General features: G+C 43.9%; 1 protein-coding gene across 1 annotated transcript in view; it reads left to right on the top strand.

Moving 5' to 3' along the window:
• The window catches only part of MYOM1 (myomesin 1), a 99777-nt gene that overhangs the window by 35732 nt on the left and 45839 nt on the right, over positions 1–18206 (top strand). Inside the window, exons 10-16 of the mRNA XM_073331468.1 lie at positions 410–571; positions 6872–7013; positions 9233–9432; positions 14241–14297; positions 14808–14932; positions 16764–16947; positions 17626–17800. Coding sequence (XP_073187569.1) covers positions 410–571; positions 6872–7013; positions 9233–9432; positions 14241–14297; positions 14808–14932; positions 16764–16947; positions 17626–17800 — 1045 coding nt within the window. The remainder of the gene's footprint in view (positions 1–409; positions 572–6871; positions 7014–9232; positions 9433–14240; positions 14298–14807; positions 14933–16763; positions 16948–17625; positions 17801–18206) is intronic.

Genomic DNA, 18206 nt, shown 5'->3' with positions numbered 1-18206 from the left:
ATGCAAAAAATTTCAATTAGCTCTACAGTTGGTCAAAAATGTGGGGAAAAGTTTGGGAAAATATTTTTGAATTTTTCCCATTTCTTTTCAATATTTTTAAATCTGAAACATTTCAACCAGCTGTAGTATTTATATAGCCATTCAGTGCTTGTGACTTTTGTTATTCATTGATATGCTGAAATCTCTCTTTACTGATCACTCCAGAGACTGAGAAAAATGAGTTGCTTAATGGAATTAGATCACTAAAGTCAGTGTAAAATTGGTATGAGAGAAGAATTAAGGATACTTTTGTGATTCTCTTTTAGGACAGGAAGTTGTCTAGTAAGGATGATCTCTTGTACAGGTTTCATTGTATTTAGGAATAGATTCAATTCAGTCATCTCTCATTATAGAACTCTCTAATTTCTAGGTGTTCTTATTACACCATCCAAGTGGGTCCAGATGCATTGGAGTGGGGAGCGGGCTACGTTAACCCTTGCTCATGCTAACAAGGAGGATGAAGGTCTTTACACTCTTCGTGTGATCATGGGGGACTACTATGAACAATACAGTGCTTATGTCTTTGTTCAAGGTAAGATCTGGTGATGTTACCCTATGAAGAAAGCAGGATAACTAAACAAAGTGAGGAGAAATCAATCTCATTAATTTCAGCTTTTTTTTTCAAATGAAAACAGTGTAACTATTGAAAACTGTGAGATGCTTTTAAAGAGCTTGTTAATAAACATGGACAAAATGCTGTGACACTGAAGAAATGTCAGTTGTTTAGCATTATAATTTCCCATTATTGTCGTATGGAAAACTTGATAAGATTCCTCATATCTGGGTGGTAACGCCATGTATTTGAGACCCTCCTGATAGCACAGGGGTGGGCAAACTTTTTGGCCTGAGGGCCACATTGGGTTTCCAAAATTTTGTGGAGGGACAGTTAGGGGAGGCTGTGTCTCCCCAGACAGCCAGGCGTGGCCTGGTCCCCGCCTTCTATCTGACCCCCCAACTTCTCGCCTCCTGACGGCTCCCCCGGAACTCCTGCCCCATCCACCACACCCTCCTCCCTGTCCCCTGACCACCCCCACCCCTGACTGCACACTGCCACCCCATCCAACCCCCCCCCATTCCTGACTGCCCCCCCGGGACCCCGCCCCTGTTCCTCGCCCTCTGACCACCCCAACCTCATCCACACCCCCACCCCCTGACCACCCCCCCGAACTTCCCTGCCCCCTATCCAACCCCCCACTGCTCCCTGCCCCCTTACCGCGCTGCCTGGAGCACTGATGGCTGGTGGTGCTACAGCCACGCCGCCCAGAGCACCGGGTCAGGCCGCGGCTCTGCAACGGTGCTGCCCGGCCGCCCAGAGCATTGCCCCAGCGACGCAGCGCGCTGAGGCTGCAGGGGAGGGAGAACAGCAGGGGAGAGGGGCCGGGGGCTAGCCTCCCGGGCCAGGAGCTCAGGGGCAGGAGGGTCCCGCGGGCCAGATGTGGCCTGCGGGCCATAGTTTGCCCACCTCTGTGATAGCACCATTATTCATATGAAGAAATTCACTGATGCAGTTATACAACCCTTTGACCATAGTAGCCTGTGGACAGTGATGAGCACTAATGATAAAGAGGAGAAACCCATGTAACAAATTATGAATGTATTATTTTGGCCATTTTGTTGCTAACTACAGCCCATTGTTTTGACTAAGATTCTGTACAATAACTCTCTGGCTCTCTTTAACAGACAGTGTAATAAGTTAATGTACATTAGCAAGTTTAGGAGGCAAGTAAAGGGTAGAAGTTTATTTACAATTCAAAACCCACTAAAAGATTAGTTTTCTGTCTTGGTTTTATATTCTTGTACATTGATAAACTTCCTAGATTTTCTCTTAGAGAGAATGTCCCTTTAAAAAGAGCCTTGATTATCAAATTTCACTGGTCCATGCACTGATTCTATATCTGTCTCAGCTGCTGAAGGCAGCTGAAGTGTGTAATGCTAATCCTAAAGGCTCTGGGAATTCTTGGCTCTCTGAACATGCCCAGAATGGCGCCACTTTGCCAAATATAGCAGAACCTGGCGATATGCAGATTACAGCCTGCTTGGAGATCATGACTAAAGCCGTCGTGCTCATAAATTGTAGAAAGAAGCCATCAAAATGTTTGTTTGTGACCGCACAACAAAGTAGAACGATGGGAACAGACATATCAAAAGTTGTGTTGGTATATACATAAATTATCATTTTTGTTACTATTGCATCTCTTGGATGAGACAGAGAATTTAGGTCTTAACCAATTGTGACCATTAAAGGTCACATAGCACTTTTTGCAAGAGTATGGATGTAGCTTTGGTATCTTGGCAAATTCAAATTAGGTGAATTACAGTCTCACTTATTTAAATTCCCCCTACAGTTTCAATTGGATAATACATACTTCACTTCCTGTCCTAAACAGTTGTGTAATGATGCTACATACAGTTCATCAGCTGCCGTATTTACTCTGAAGTGGTTGCCCTTATAAAAATCCCCATCTAGAGGCCCCCAACTTGTGAGGGTCAGGCCTCTATTGTAAGTGCATTAGTAAAGGTTCTGAAGTGTTTTGTGAGCCTTCTATACTACTGTACAGTGGTCACCATTAACAAGTCAGCATTTGCTAACAGGCAGTAGGGTTCAAATTCTGGCCCCATTGAAATCAGTGGGAGTTTTACCACAGTTATTTCCTAATCTAACTACTGGAGAGGAAGTGTCGTACTTCAGATACCACTATTTGTAAGGCCCTACCAAATTCAAGGTCCATTTTTGTAAATTTCATGGTCGTAGCATTTTAAAAATCTTGAATTTCACGGTTTCAGATATTTAAATCTTAAATTTCACGGTGTTGTAACAACCAGGAGTATGTATTTTTAAAACCAGCAAAATATAAACATGTAAAGCGCTTAAGACTCAGTTGTTCCTCAGACTGGGGGTACCAACCAAAAAGGAGGTTGCAAAGCTATTGTAGGGGTGCAGTGGTATTGCCACCCTTTCTTCTGCACTGCCTTCAGAGCTCAGTGCCAGAGAGTGGCGGCTGCCGGCCCAGTGCCTAGCTCTGAAGGATGCACCCCATCAGCAGCAGCACAGAGGTAAGGGTGGCATGTTATGGTGGCAGCCATACTGCCATCCTTACTTCTGCGCTGCTGGCGGTGGTGGTGCTGCCTTCAGACCTGGGCGCCTGACCAGCAGCTTCTGCTCTCCAGTTGCCCAGCTCTGAAGGGTAGGGCAAAAGTACACAAAAGTCCAGATTTCATGGGGTGAGATCAGATTTCATGGTCTGTGACATGTTTTTCATGGCTGTGAATTTGGCAGTGCCCTAACTATGTGTAAATATTGGCAATTAAAGGCTTTTAAATGTTGACCGCTAGACGTACATTGAAGATTTACTATTATTGCTATTAATAATTTTTATTATTGAGTTATATTTAATGAATTATGTATTGTGTAAATAGTAGTTTTTAAAGATAACACCAATGCTGTGATAGAACAGGAAAAAAATCATATAGAAGCCAGGCTCAGTAACACTGGCATAGTTCCAAAACCTCCAGAATTGCAAGGAATACCTGCAAGGAAATACAGTGTAATATCGTCTTTTCCAAAGCTTTAATTTAGAGTGCTGAATAATCTTTTTGTGTTGTTGTTTTGGAGCTAGAAAGAATAAGGGTTGGAAACTTATTATAAATAAGATCATTATAATGAATGATATAAAATGCTATAATACCCTCGGATCCAGCAGTTGTAAAACTTTTGATTCTAGATAGTGTAAAAAATGTTTACTTAGCAGAGATGTACTGTTTTCCTTCAAGTGTGAGGCTCCTTTTTGTCTAGCCCTAACCCATGCCCCTGTCCTGTGAAGTAGCTCACAATAGGACTGGGAAAATGCCAGGAGTAATTGGACAAGTTGATGTTGATCTAGAAAGAAACAATGCCTCTTCTATGAAAACCTGTCACATGGACTTCTTGGAAAGGTTACAAAATGTTTATTTTCCCCACAAATATGCTAATAAACATACAGCTACACAAACAAGTCATGTCCCACAAATGAGGATACAGTTACATAAACAATTTCAGACCCCCTATACCTAGCACTGCACTTCAGCATTTAAAGTTTTAGATAAGGTTTTCCTAAAAACAGACTCGACAGAATCAAAATCAGGGCTCCTCTGACACATAGGCCCAGACTTTAACAAACATTTGACAAGAAGTACATATATACCCTTCAATTTATTTTCCAAAATGAGTCTGTCTAAAGTACTAATAGATAGACCTCAAAGGGTCTTTCTTGATAAGCATCCTTGTGATTATCTGAATTCCTTGTGCCTAAATGTCCTCCCATTTATTCTGGATTTGCACTGTTGACTTCAGTGTATTTACTCCTGATTCACACCAGTGGAAGTGAGACCAGAATCAAACCCCTTCAGTCAGTTCGGAGTTTACAATGGCACCAAAGGCACAGGGGCGCCAGGTCCATACTGGGAAGGGACTCATTACAGACCTATCTAACCCATCCACATGGCTGGGTCTGGCCCCTTGCCCAGGGCAGTCTAACACCCAGGTCTTGCTGCCCAGCACCCAGGCTCTGCCATGTGGGCTGGGCAGGGCTGCTGGCTGGTGGGCGTGGCCAGGCCAGGTGAGCTCTCAGGAGTTACGTCCCACGGGTCTACCTAGCTCCCCAGTGCGGCTCCAGCTCCGAGCTGTCTCTGCTATCCACCACCTGTGGGGCACCACCTGCCCACCTGGGACCGGTGCAGAGGCTGGTCTGGTCTCTGCCAGCTGGGGGAGTAGAGTGGGGGGGCTTGGCTGGGCTCTGTCAGGCAAGTGGGTCCTGAGGGTGCCCGGCCTGGACAGGCCCACTCCTGTTGCGGCCTGGCTGATCGCACTGCTCCTGAGGGGCCAGAACGCTCCCCGCCCCGGGACGGGCCCTGGCTGCACTGCTGATTCAGCCCAGCAGACTCGGTCACCTCCAGCAGGGCCGGTGAGTGCGGCCAGGGGGCAGGGCACAGGGGAGTGGGTCTCTGGGGCCTGTGGCTGGGCAGTGGATGGGTGCAGGAGGTTTGTGTATTTTGGGACACTAGGTAGTGGGGAGTCTGTGAGGGGGGCGTGGGCAGTGGGGGATGGTTGTGTGTTTTGGGGTGCAGGGCATAGGGGGACCTGTGGGGGGGTGCTGGGCAGTGGGAGGTGGAGGAGGTCTGTGTGTTTTGTGACACTGGGCTGTGGGGGAGTCTATGTTGGGTGCTGTGCAGTTGTGGTGGTGGGGCTGTGGGTGGGGCACTGGGGGGGTCTGTGGATGGGGGGATGCTGGGCGTGGTGGTGGAGGTTTGCAAGGTGCTGTGCAGTTGTGTTGGGGGGGTCTGTGGGGAGGAGGTTTCTGGGTGGGGGGGGCGCCGGATATAGGGGCTTGTTGGGTGGGTCTGGGTATGTGGGCACTGGGCATAGGGGGCAGGGAGGCACTGGGCGGGAATGCGATGTGGTATGTGGCACAAGCCCGCCCCTGAGGGGAAGGGGCGCACTGGCAGCACAGGGCCAGGCAGGCCAGTGTGCGTCTGGTGGCTGCCAGTTTGTAAACGGTGCCCTCATGCTGGGCTGGGCCCAGTTGTCCCCAACCAGCCCTTCACTCCGGGACTGACCCCTCCTGTCTCCCCACGCCATGCCTCATTGCCGCCATGGGGCCCACAAATATGTTTGACACTGGGCCCACAAAAGGTTTATCCGACCCTGCCTTCAGTCTGAAAAATTTGGGCTGGAAAGCTCAAGAGAATAAGTTTTCTTATGCCAGGCCCAGTGATTCCTACCTCTTAGTGGACTGAATATCCTACAAGAATAGCTTTTCTTACAAGCCCAGCTAGATCAAGGAATGAAGGGAGGGTGCGGGGGGGGGGGGTTAAAAATGAGAAAGGAAATAAGAAATTGCCATTTATATTCACTTTTTGAATGAAAAAGTTTTCATTCAGAAGTTTTCAAATTTCAAAGAATGGCTTGGACTGAGTTTGGGATTGGTTTCTGGTTATTTATTTTATCCAGCCTTCTTATGGAATCCATCAATGTTTCTGTTATCCTTCCTAGATAACACACCACAGTTCATCCATCTAAAGTAGAATTGTGTGTCCTTACAAAATACATCCTCTCCTGCACCCCCCAAGTTCAGGAGTCTAGCAAACAAGCATTTCATGAAGATGATTGTTTCCAGGGGCGGCCTGGTTAAAACCATACTTTTTAAGGGGGGCACTCTGTCTCCCCAGCTGTAGCTGGGGTTGGGGGTGGGGTGGGGGGTCTGAGACCTAATAACATTTCATCAACTTGTAATTTCATCATAAAACATGTCAGTGAGCTCACAAAAGTGTACTGTATCACTTTTTGTCCTTGAAAACTACAACACTCTAGATCCAAACAATATTGCCTGAGCTACTGTCCAGTGCTAAGAGAATAGAGTTTGATATTTTACTTCAATAAAGCAACAGGATGACATTTAATCACTCAATAGGTTTCACTTGAAGTATGGCAGCATCTTAATCAAGATGCAAGATTCCTGATTTGGTTTGTTTTAGAGGGCCTCGATCACTGGGTGTTAGTAAATATTGATAAAAGAAAAACAAATCTATAATAATAAGGAAGACATAGGACCCAATCCTGGTCCCACTGAAGTGAGTGGTAAAACTTTCATTGGTTTCAATGGGAACAAAGCTTGGCTCTTAAAGAGTAACCAGTGAGCTGTAGCTCACAAAAGCTTATGCTCAAATAAATTTGTTAGTCTCTAAGGTGCCACAAGTACTCCTTTTCTTTTTGTGGATACAGACTAACATGGCTGCTACTCTGAAACTTGAAAAAACTGTGACTCAGATTTAAAAATGTAAATCTCCATCTTCATAGATGCAGATGCTGAAATGCCAGGAGCCCCAGCTTCACCACTGGATGTGGAGTGCTTGGATGCTAACAAAGATTATGTCATCGTCTCATGGAAACAACCTGCTGTTGATGGAGGAAGTCCCATCCTCGGATACTTTATTGATAAGTCAGTATTTATGTCAAACTATACCTACTACAGGTTTCAGAGTAACAGCTACTACTGTATTGCTGATCATTGTTATTAAACAGCCTAATAATAATTTAGTGGCATAAAATGTGATATCGTCATTTGTAGCTCTTCTTGATAGCTACAAATGCTGCTTTTCTGTTTCAGATTCAGACTCCTAGGGCCTAATTTTATTTCCACTAAGTTTAGTGGGAGTTGGATTGGGCCCTTAATTATTTAGGAAATAATCTTGTGAGTTGCTCCTTACCCTGTACTCCCCCTGATTTTGGTGGGAGTCGAGTCCTCAGTACCATGCAGACAGTCCTGGGTAATTTGCAGAATCAGGCCCTTAATGTGTCAGCCTGGGATTCCTTCTGCAGTATTGCCAACCCCAAGTATTCAAAAATCATGTCAAGCACCAAAAAATCATTATATTGGCTTTCAGATAATACATGCTGAGTTCTTTGTATTTGCCTCTTGGTTTCTGAACCTTTGGGGTGCGCTCAGACCAGGTTGCCAATCTTTTCTCTGCAAATTACTTTTTAAAAGAATGAAAGCTGAGATGCTCACATAATGTGATGAGTCATTTCTGAGTTACCCCAGAGCCTGTTTAAACCTAAGTCATCCCTGATCCAGAGAGCGTGATGAGTCATCAGAGGCAATTTGCTGCAGGTCTTGTGATAGGGCCCATGCCATTCGACCAGGGTTCAGCCAATCCACAGTGAGGAACAACCCACGTGATTCCAAAGCAGGTACATAAGCTCCTAAGCGAGGCAGTCTCGCCACTCTGTTCAACATTATTACCTGGCTAGGAGCATTCTCATTGCCTAGTAATTCTGACAGCCTGCCTATGCTCCTGCTGTAGCTCGTCCCTGTTTCCACACTAGCCAGTCCCCGCTTCAACCTGTGTCTGCTTCTGCCTCACCCAGCCACCCATGTATTCTGGCATGTAATCACAGGATTCCAGGAGTAGGGCTTTACGGAATACACCAAATATTGTAAGACTCCTGATAAAATCATGAGAGTTGGCAACACTAATCAGTGATTGAATGTTGCTTATTCAGAAGTGTGTATAAGGATTTATAATGAGAGATCTAGACTGTGGGGCAGGTCTAAGTATATCAATAAGTTCAATTCAATCACATATTCTTTTGGTTATTTCAGAGGTAACAAAAATGTTAATGGAGCTGCTAGTTTATCTTCTTATTTATCATGTTCCTAGAAACTGGGAGGCCAGTGAAGATAGAGCTTTGTCTTGTTATATATCATGAGTACAGATGGGCTGGCTACAGCAGTGACAGATAAGACAAAATGAACCTGCATTGCTGGGTTTCTAATGAGACAAACTGGCTTTTCCATAACTGATTCCCCACAAGGAAAAAAGGTTCCTTCAGCCCATAGTTCAAGAATGAGAGAAGTGCAGAGTTTCTTTCAGCTTTAATGTGCATAGCAGGAAACAAATTAATTAGATCACCAGCCTGGCTTCCAAAAATCCTCAGCCTCTCCTGAACACCTTCCCTGCTGTGAATTACATTTCTCTTCCCCAGAGACTCAGGTTATTGCTGCCTGGTAGGCTCACCAGCATTTTGCCATGGAACTACTGCTGGACAACTAAGTCTTGCTATGCACTGCTTGCAGTCACTGCCTCCCTTGATAATCCTGGCAGCACTCAATGTGCTGTCATGTCTGACTATATGCTAGAGGGTTTTTTACCCTATCCCATCTAGCTGCTGTGTGGGGTCTATCCATCTTGTCACAGAACACACAGCATATGTTTTTATGTCCCATGAAGCCAATTATATTTGCTGGATGTTCAGTAGAGGATGTAAATTTTCAGTGCAAAGGCAGAGGAGTTCATCGCCTATAAACAGGAAGGGGAGTTGTGTGTTTCATTTCCCATGCTGAATCTGAAACTCTCATTGAAAATCCTGAGGCACACTTTAAAGTGTTTAATCAGTGAATAGCGTTACGTTTCTTTTTCTCTATCTCAGGAAAGAAGCAATGCAGCTGCAGGGGATTTAATGCCAGCATTCACATAAGGCACTTGAGCCCTTAGCGCTTTGTGAGGGTGTTTTTATGTTGGCAAGATGTGAAGCTGCTAGGCAGGCTGGTAGGATCAACAATGTACATGAACAGCTGTTTGGAGTATTAGGGGTGTGTGCTCAGAGTTCTCTTTCTCTTTCCCTCTTCAATATTTCTTGACATTTTTGTTTTTTCAGATGTGAGGTTGGCACCACTCACTGGTCCCAGTGCAATGAGACTCCGGTGAAGTTTGCTCGTTTCCCTGTCACGGGTTTGATAGAAGGTCGCTCCTATATATTTCGAGTCCGGGCTGTGAATAAAGCTGGAATTAGCATACCGTCCCGGGTTTCTGAGCCTGTGGCAGCTCTGGATCCTGCCGACAGAGCTAGGCTTAGAAGTAAGAGTTTTTCAATATATTCCCTAAGACAACTAGGGGTACGCATATCGCTGGGGGCATGCAGAGGTCTTCCATGAAGTACATCAACTCATCTAGATATCTGCCTAGTTTTACACCAGGCTACATAAAAAGCACTAGCGAAGTCAATACAAACCACAATTTCATATAGACAATTACTTGTTTATATTGCTCAATATACTATACATTGAAATGCAAGTACTATATTTATATTCCAAATGATAAAAATGAGAAAGTAAGCAATTTTTTGGTAATAGTGCACTGTGACACTTTCAAATTTTTATGTCTTTTATGTATTTTTGTAAGCAAGTAGTTTTTAAGTGAGGTGAAACTTGGGGTACGCAAAACAAATCAGACTCCTAAAAAGTGTACATTAGTCTGGAAAGGTTAAGAGCCACTGCCCTCAGAGGCTTAAGAAATTTTATCTCCTGCAAGAATATATGCACATTTGTTTTGTAAGCCCTCAAAGTTTCCACAAGAGGGAGCAATGCAAAAACAAAAGATGTTTTGTAAACTTGGATTTACCAAGAAACCCCCCCAAGCTTGAAGGCTGAATCTTCTCACCAAAGCTTGTCTTCTATTATCTGAAGTACAAAGCTGTGTACTTACAGGAAATTGAAAAAAGGAGCAGAGCAGTTGCCTGGAGAGTGCTGCTTTGGTTTTATTGGCAGATTCCATGAATAGTCTCTTGCTGTGTAGCAGGTAAGGGGGCCTAATTCTATCAAAGCCATGGAGTCACACCCACATAAAACGAGTAGGCCAGTGGATAATCAAGCTCAAACTCTTTACTTGAAAGTTAATGTTTTGTGAGGCACAGTCCTTATCCTGTGGACTGCCAGTTTTGCTCTTTCAGTGACAAAAAGGACTTCCAAGCACTGATGGTAGATTTTCATTTAAATGTTTATTTTTACTTCCAAGTATCCACCCCATGCTGAAACACAAGCCTAAAGTCCAGTTCTTCCCACTCTACTCCGAAGTTTTTGTAATTAAAACAAGTCAAGATGAGGGAAATACTGTACTGAACCCTGTTTTCAGTTGTTCAAATGGCATGCAGAGCCACAGGAGTGATGCCACAGGGGTTGCCGGCCAGTGCTTTAGTCAGATGATCAAAATACCCCACTTGAAATTTAAAAAAGGAAATGTTAGAGAAAGGCTCGGGCTCTAAAGGCCCAGGAAAGTTAATCGCCACCTTGCTCAGAGAGGAGTTCATAGAAATAATAGAATCATAGAATAACAGAGTTGGAAGGGACCTCTGGAGGCCATCTAGTCCAACCCCCTGCCCAGAGCAGGACCAATCCCAACTAAATCATCCCAGCCAGGGCTTTGTCAAGCCTGACCTTAAAAACTTCTAAGGAAGAGGATTACACCACCTCCCTAGGTAACGCGTTCCAGTGTTTCACCACCCTCCTAGTGAAAAAGTTTTCACTCCCCCACTGCAACTTGAGACCATTACTCCTTGTCCTGTCATCTGCTATCACTGAGAATAGTCTAGATCCATCCTCTTTGGATCCACCTTTCAGGTAGTTAAAAGCAGCTATCAAATCCCCCCTCATTCTTCTCTTCCGTAGACTAAACAATCCCAGTTCCCTCAGCCTCTCCTCATAAGTCATGTGTTCCAGTCCCCTAATCATTTTTGTTGCCCTTCGCTGGACTCTCTCCAATTTATCCACATCCTTCTTGTAGTGTGGGGCCCAAAACTGGACACAGTACTCCAGATGAGGCCTCACCAATGTCGAATAGAGGGGAATGATCACGTCCCTCGATCTGCTGGCAATGCCCCTACTTATACACCCCAAAATGCCATGGGCCTTCTTGGCAACAAGGGCACACTGTTGACTCATATCCAGCTTCTCATCCACTGTCACCCCTAGGTCCTTCTCTGCAGAACTGCTGCCTAGCCATTAGGTCCCTAGTCTGTAGCGGTGCATTGGATTCTTCCGTCCTAAGTGCAGAACTCTGCACTTGTCCTTGTTGAACCTCATCAGATTTCTTTTGGCCCAATCCTCCAATTTGTCTAAGTCCCTCTGTATCCTATCCCTACCTCCAGCATATCTACCACTCCTCCCAGTTTAGTGTCATCTGCAAACTTGCTGAGGGTACAATCCACACCATCCTCCAGACCATTAATGAAGATATTGAACAAAACCGGCCCCAGGACAGACCCTTGGGGCACTCCGCTAGATACTGGCTGCCAACTAGACATGGAGCCATTGATCACTACCCATTGAGCCTGACAATCTAGCTAACTTTCTACCCACCTTGTAGTGCATCCATCCAGCCCATACTTCTTGCTGACAAGAATACTGTGGGAGACCGTGTCAAAAGCTTTGCTCAAGTCGAGGAATAACACGTCCACTGCTTTCCCTTCATCCACAGAACCAGTTATCTCATCATAGAAGGCAATTAGATTAGTCAGGCATGACTTTCCCTTGGTGAATCTATGCTGACTGTTCCTGATCACTTTCCTCTCCTCTAAGTGCTTCAGAATTGATTCCTTGAGGACATGCTCCATGATTTTTCCGGGGACTGAGGTGAAGCTGACCGGCCTGTAGTTCCCAGGATCATCCTTCTTCCCTTTTTTAAAGATGGGCACTACATTAGCCTTTTTCCAATCTTCCAGGACTTCCCCCGATCGCCATGTGTTTTCAAAGATAATGGACAATGGCTGAGCAATCACATCTGCCAATTCCTTCAGCACTCTCGGATGCAACGCATCCGGCCCCATGGACTTGTGCACGTCCAGTTTTTCTAAATAGTCCCGAACCACTTCTACCTTCACAGAGGGCTGGCCACCTCCTCCCCATGCTGTGCTGCCCAGTGCAGTAGTCTGGGAGCTGACCTTGTTCGTGAAGACAGAGGCAAAAAAAGCATTGAGTTCATTAGCTTTTTCCACATCCTCTGTCACTAGGTTGCCTTCCTCATTTAATAAGGGGCCCACACTTTCCTTGGCTTTCTTCTTATTGCCAACATACCTGAAGAAACCCTTCTTGTTACTCTTAACATCCCTCACTAGCTGCAACTCCAGGTGTGATTTAGCCTTCCTGATTCCATTCCTACATGCCTGAGCAATATTTATATACTCATCCCTGGTCATTTGTTCAATCTTCCACTTCTTGTAAGCCTCTTTTTTGTGTTTAAGATCAGCAAGGATTTCACTGTTAAGCCAAGCTGGTCGCCTGCCATATTTACTATTCTTTCTACACATAGGGATGGTTTGTCCCTATAACCCCAATAAGGATTCTTTAAAATACAGCCAGCTCACCTGGACTCCTTTCCCCCTCATGTTATTCTCCCAGGGGATCTTGCCCATCAGTTCCCTGAGGGAGTCAAAGTCTGCTTTTCTGAAGTCCAGGGTCCGTATTCTACTGCTTTCCTTTCTTCCTTGTGTCAGGATCCTGAACTCGACCATCTCATGGTCACTGCCTCCCAGGTTCCAATCCACTTTTGCTTCCCCTACTAGTTCTTCCTGGTTTGTGAGCAGGAGGTCAAGAAGAGCTCCGCCCCTAGTTGGTTCCTCCAGCACTTGCACCAGGAAATTGTCTGCTACACTTTTCAAAAACTCCCTGGATTGTCTGTGCACCGCTGTATTGCTCTCCCAGCAGATATCAGGATGATTGAAGTCTCCCATGAGAACCAGGGCATGCGATCTAGTAGCTTCTGCAACTTGCCGGAAGAAAGCCTCGTCCACCTCATCCCCCTGGTCCGGTGGTCTATAGCAGACTCCCACCAATACATCACCCTTGTTGCTCAGGCTTCTAAACTTAATCCAGAGACTCTCAGGTTTTTCTGCAGTTTCATACTTGAGCTCTGAGCAGTCATACAACCTGGGGCTTGGGAGGCATTGTTCTATTGTTTTCTTGCTGGGGAGAAAGGCAAGACATGAAATGAGTGAGGAGCTTGTCCATGAGTAGGAAGCCAGGTCTACATAACATACTCCCCTCCTCTTTGTTGTCTCTCCCCTTCCTCACCTCCATGCTTCCCCTCGCTTAGTCTGTCTTACTCCTGGATGATCTTCTCTTCAATCCCCTTCTTTTCTTCCCTCCCTTCCACCTTTCATGGCCCTGACAGCAATTCAGAAAAGTAATTCAGCAGATCTGACTTTCATCTGTGAGGAGATCTGCTACTCCAAGGTGAAAGTGCATTGAGCAGTTTAATAGTCTAACAGGCAGAACAATGCACTGGACTGGCAGTGAGAAAATCTGGGAGGCTTTCCCAGTTCCTGGGTCAATCTAAAACCATTGCAGGATTTCTGCCAGTTAGAATAAAATGTCTTCAACCAGTCCATCTGCTGGATAATGGACTCAAGCTTTTGATCTGGCCTTCTGTTAATATAGTCCATTTTCATTATTGAAACCTTGCTGGCACAGTTTAGTTTTCTTGGTACAAATAAAGGAGGCTTACAGTGCTGCTAATGGATTGCAGTGCACTACCAGATGTGTCCAGGATTTCTTAAATACTATGTGTATGGTTTTTGTTGTTGGTTTTTAAACTGACATTTGAATAATTACTCTAAAATCATTTTTTAAAAGTTTTGTCCAGAACATTAAATATCTTAGATGGAGATTACATAAATCTTATGTAATTCCAACCATTTGTTCTGAATAATAAATGAAAGAAAAGGAGTACTTGTGGCACCTTAGAGACCAACACATTTATTTGAGCATAAGCTTTCGTGAGCTACAGTTCACTTCATCGGATACTCTGAAATAATAAATTAGTTACTTTTTCATTATTTTCAAAACAGTTTCTGATCTGTCTCACTCCTATGATAACTCCACTCTCTATTTCAGGTCATCCTTCTGCTCCCTGGACAGGACAGATTATTGTCACTGAGGAAGAACCTGCAGGTAAACACGTACCTTCTCTCAAAAAGGTCTGACGTGATGCTGATTGAAGTCAGTGGAAAGACTCTCACTGACTTCAATGGGCTTTGGATCAGGCCCAAAGTCCTTTACAGTTAAAATCTCTGTAGCTTAAAATACCTCTGAATTTAGCTGTCATGATTTATATTCTTCAGGTCCAAATAAATAAACATGAAAACAATTTATGCAAATTCAGAAATGGTATTTAGATATTTTTAACTCTGCTATTTTTTAAAGAAATCAGACTCCAAAACAGTGGGATCTGCATGAGATACTTGATGTATGCTTTCATCAGGATAATCATTCAGAAATTCAAGTAAGTCAGTGAACATTTTGAGGAATTTTAAAAATCACTCAGCTTTGAAATTGTCTGACCTGACAGAAATAAATCTATTGATATTTTCTCAGGAGCACCTGGGGGCAGGGCTAGGGACTCGGCTAGCCTACCTACCTGATTCAAACATAAACTTCCTTCTCTTCTGTCATGTTCTACAGAGGGTGTTGTTCCTGGCCCGCCTTCAGACCTCCATGTTATTGAAGCCACCAAGAACTATGTTGTGCTCAGCTGGAAACCCCCTGGAGAACGGGGTCATGAGGGTGTCATGTACTTTGTGGAAAAGGTAAAATCGCGGCATCAAAGTAAAGTGAAGTGTCATCTTCTTCTTAAAAGTTTGCTCTGCCATCTTGTCTAATCTTCCCAAGCTACTTTACACTGAGACCTTCAGACTATTGTCTTTTCCATATTCAAAGAGCAAAACGTGTGCACTCAGTCTAGATGACTTTTACTGTTGATTTAAGGAAAACCGCAGAGAAAAAAAGAACAAAGATAAAATTTCCACTAAAGTTAAAGCAGAGTGTGCCTCTCGCTTGAACTACATCATGGGCCCACCTTCTAGCAGATAGGCAGAGAGATTTTCTACATAAGGGTGCAGTACAGGGAAAGCAGAATCATATAGATACCACACCTGTATAAATAGGGCTAGTCTTGTGGGAGGTCTGGGTTCACACTGTGGGTGGAGATGTTCCTCAAGAGGGCCATTTGGCATCAACTCTTCCTTTCCTTCTTCATCTGTATCCTCATATTCATCCTCTATAATAACATTTTCATTAACTACTTCTTCAAGCTGATAACAAGCACAACACATTTCTTTTGCAGTCATACACAATCATCAGTCTTAATTTTAGTGCCCTCTCTTTCTTTAATCTTTATGTTGTACTTGCTGGCCAATGTAATTCTTAATTTTCTCCCCTTTTAGCTCTTCCAGGTCGGTTGCTGCTCCCCCAAACCCTTCTGACAATGCTTGTTTTCCCTCCTTTGTTCCCTTACTGGTCTAGGCGTAAAATCATGGGAGACATACCTTGTGGGTTCTCTACTCTGTGTTGTTTCTCATTCAGCTTGTGAAATCTAGTAAATCAAATCTAATTAGCAAAGTACATTGAAAGAATGATGAATTTTCTGTACAGCGAACTGTGGTATACATGACAGAAGAAAATCTGCAACACAGCGTGGCAGGGTTCTCCTTCCATTTTTCACCTTTGTGCCCTTTAAGTGTCTGCACAAGAAAGTGTTGTGCTAGCCCATTGAATACAGGGTGACAGGCAGCAGATGTGATGTGTGCTACTGATGTTTTTCTGAGGAATATTTGAAATTCCTCAAACAAATTGAGAACCTTCAGGTAATCCACATGGAGAGAACATATTCTTTATTTTCTCAATAATATTGGCAGCAGAGGTGTTCATCATATGCAGTACTTCTGGCCACCTGGAACAAGCATCAGCCACAAATACAATGCACTTGCTTTTTTTCCCCCCCCCTAAAAAATCAAGGCCAGATGGTGGCTGATCATGACCTAGTACGTAGGGGAAGGGAGAAAGTGCAAGGAACCACCTCTACTTTGCAGCCCCTCACAGCAGCCTCCAACAATCACATTCTCTGCATTTAGAAGAAAGCAGGGACTGCACATTGCTAGTGCATTCTATACTGCAGTCCACCCTCAAAGGATGCTCTGGAGTGGCCATGGAGCTCCAAGAAGCACTGTGGTGATGTTACTGCTTTGCCCCTCTGATGGTACTGGAGTCCTTTCTGGGAAAGATGCTTCTTTTCCCCTCCTGAAAATTCTACAGCCAGAGCAAGGACTGGAGCACTGGATATGATGCAGAATTGGTCCTAGCAGTGGCAGTATTTCCTACACACAAAGAATTCTAGGATGTATCAGCTATGACATAGTGAAAACAGAAGCCTCTAGGAATAGGTGATCACTTGGAGGACTCATGAGGTGGGAAGTCTATTTATTCATTCTGAGGCCTGGCCAAGAAGAATGTAGCTCCCCATCTTCCATAATAGCTGTGGGGTTGGCAGTCAGATGGAACTTCTTGGCAGTCTAGATTGTCTACTAAGTTCTGTGCATTGAATAGCTCTGTCCTAATGGCTGTTTCTTGTTTTGAATGCAGTGTATTGCAGGCACAGAGAACTGGCAGAGAGTGAACACTGAAATCCCTGTAAAGTCTCCTCGCTTTGCTGTTTTTGACTTGGCTGAAGGGAAATCTTATCGTTTCCGTGTTCGCTGTTGTAATTCCGCTGGCGTTGGTGAGCCCTCAGAAGCAACTGAAGCTACTGTGGTGGGTGACAAACTTGGTAAGTGTATAGTCAGACATATTATCCTGTGTCTGTGGCTACCCTTTAAGAGCATCCAGTAATTATTTTGCTTGAAGCAGACACATGGATGCTCCATAACTGACACAACTCTGAACGCTAGACAGTGATTTTTTTTTTTTTTTATTGTTCATTCTGACTTGAATTGTGGGTCCTTTTGTATATATTGAGGTGGCAGATGCTGACCAAGGGCATCAATGACTACAAATAATCATGCAAATAACTGCAAAGACCACAAATAATAAAAAATGGGCAATTTTTTTGGATAAAAACTGTTTTATTTCATTTGAAATTTTTCACAGAAAAGAATTTCCAAATCTGACCAGCCCTAGTTGTTTTTATTTTATCAAATTATGCAATCTAAAACAAAACTAAATCTTATATTTCTAAAGTTGATACAGGGACTTCTTCTTGTGGAGGAAAATCCAAGATAGTAGCCACAATAGAGTAACCTTGGCTACTTTAGAAGCTTTAAAAGTTGAGGGCTGAATTCTACTCAGAGTTACACTAGTGTAAATCTGGAGTACAGAAACTCAGATGAAGTCACTGGAGTTGCTTGGATTCACACTTTCATAATCAAGAGCACAATGTGATCCTTATTTTTATGTTGGTAAATTTTACCTTTATTAGTTACTAATTTATTTTTGTTTGTCCCCCCAGATATTCCCAAAGTCCCTGGCCGTATTATACCAACCAGGAATACAGATACTTCAGTGGTTGTCACTTGGACAGAATCTAAAGATGCCAAGGAATTGGTTGGGTATTACATAGAAGCAAGCATAGCTGGATCTGGCCATTGGGAACCAAGCAATAACAATCCAGTGAAAGGCACAAGGTAGTGGATATAAAAACATGGAAGGCAGGTTTGCTGGTCCCCCAGCATGGCAAGTTTGTTTGCTGGTTTACATACTTTATGGCTATAACAATAATAGTAGTACTAGTATTGTGGTAGCAAACTAAGGTCTGAATCAAGATTGGGGCCACATTGCACTAGGTGCTATACAAACATATATTAAATCATGGTCTCTGACCCCAAGAAACTTACAATCTAATTTTAATTCAGAGGCAACAAGTAAGTGTAACTAACAAAAAGGGAAGTGGCAGCAAGCAAGGCAAGAACAAGAGTAACAAATAGTCTAGCTATTGTACAATAGTACAAAATAGTAAGATAAAGAATGAGTGATCTTGCAAACTTAGAAAACTAGATTGCATAATGTTAGGGAGCAAAGCTCTCCATTTTG

This window comes from Lepidochelys kempii, chromosome 2, assembly GCF_965140265.1.
Source record: "Lepidochelys kempii isolate rLepKem1 chromosome 2, rLepKem1.hap2, whole genome shotgun sequence".
In the NCBI taxonomy this organism is placed as follows: domain Eukaryota; kingdom Metazoa; phylum Chordata; order Testudines; family Cheloniidae; genus Lepidochelys; species Lepidochelys kempii.
This window is presented reverse-complemented; position numbering and strand designations above follow the sequence as displayed.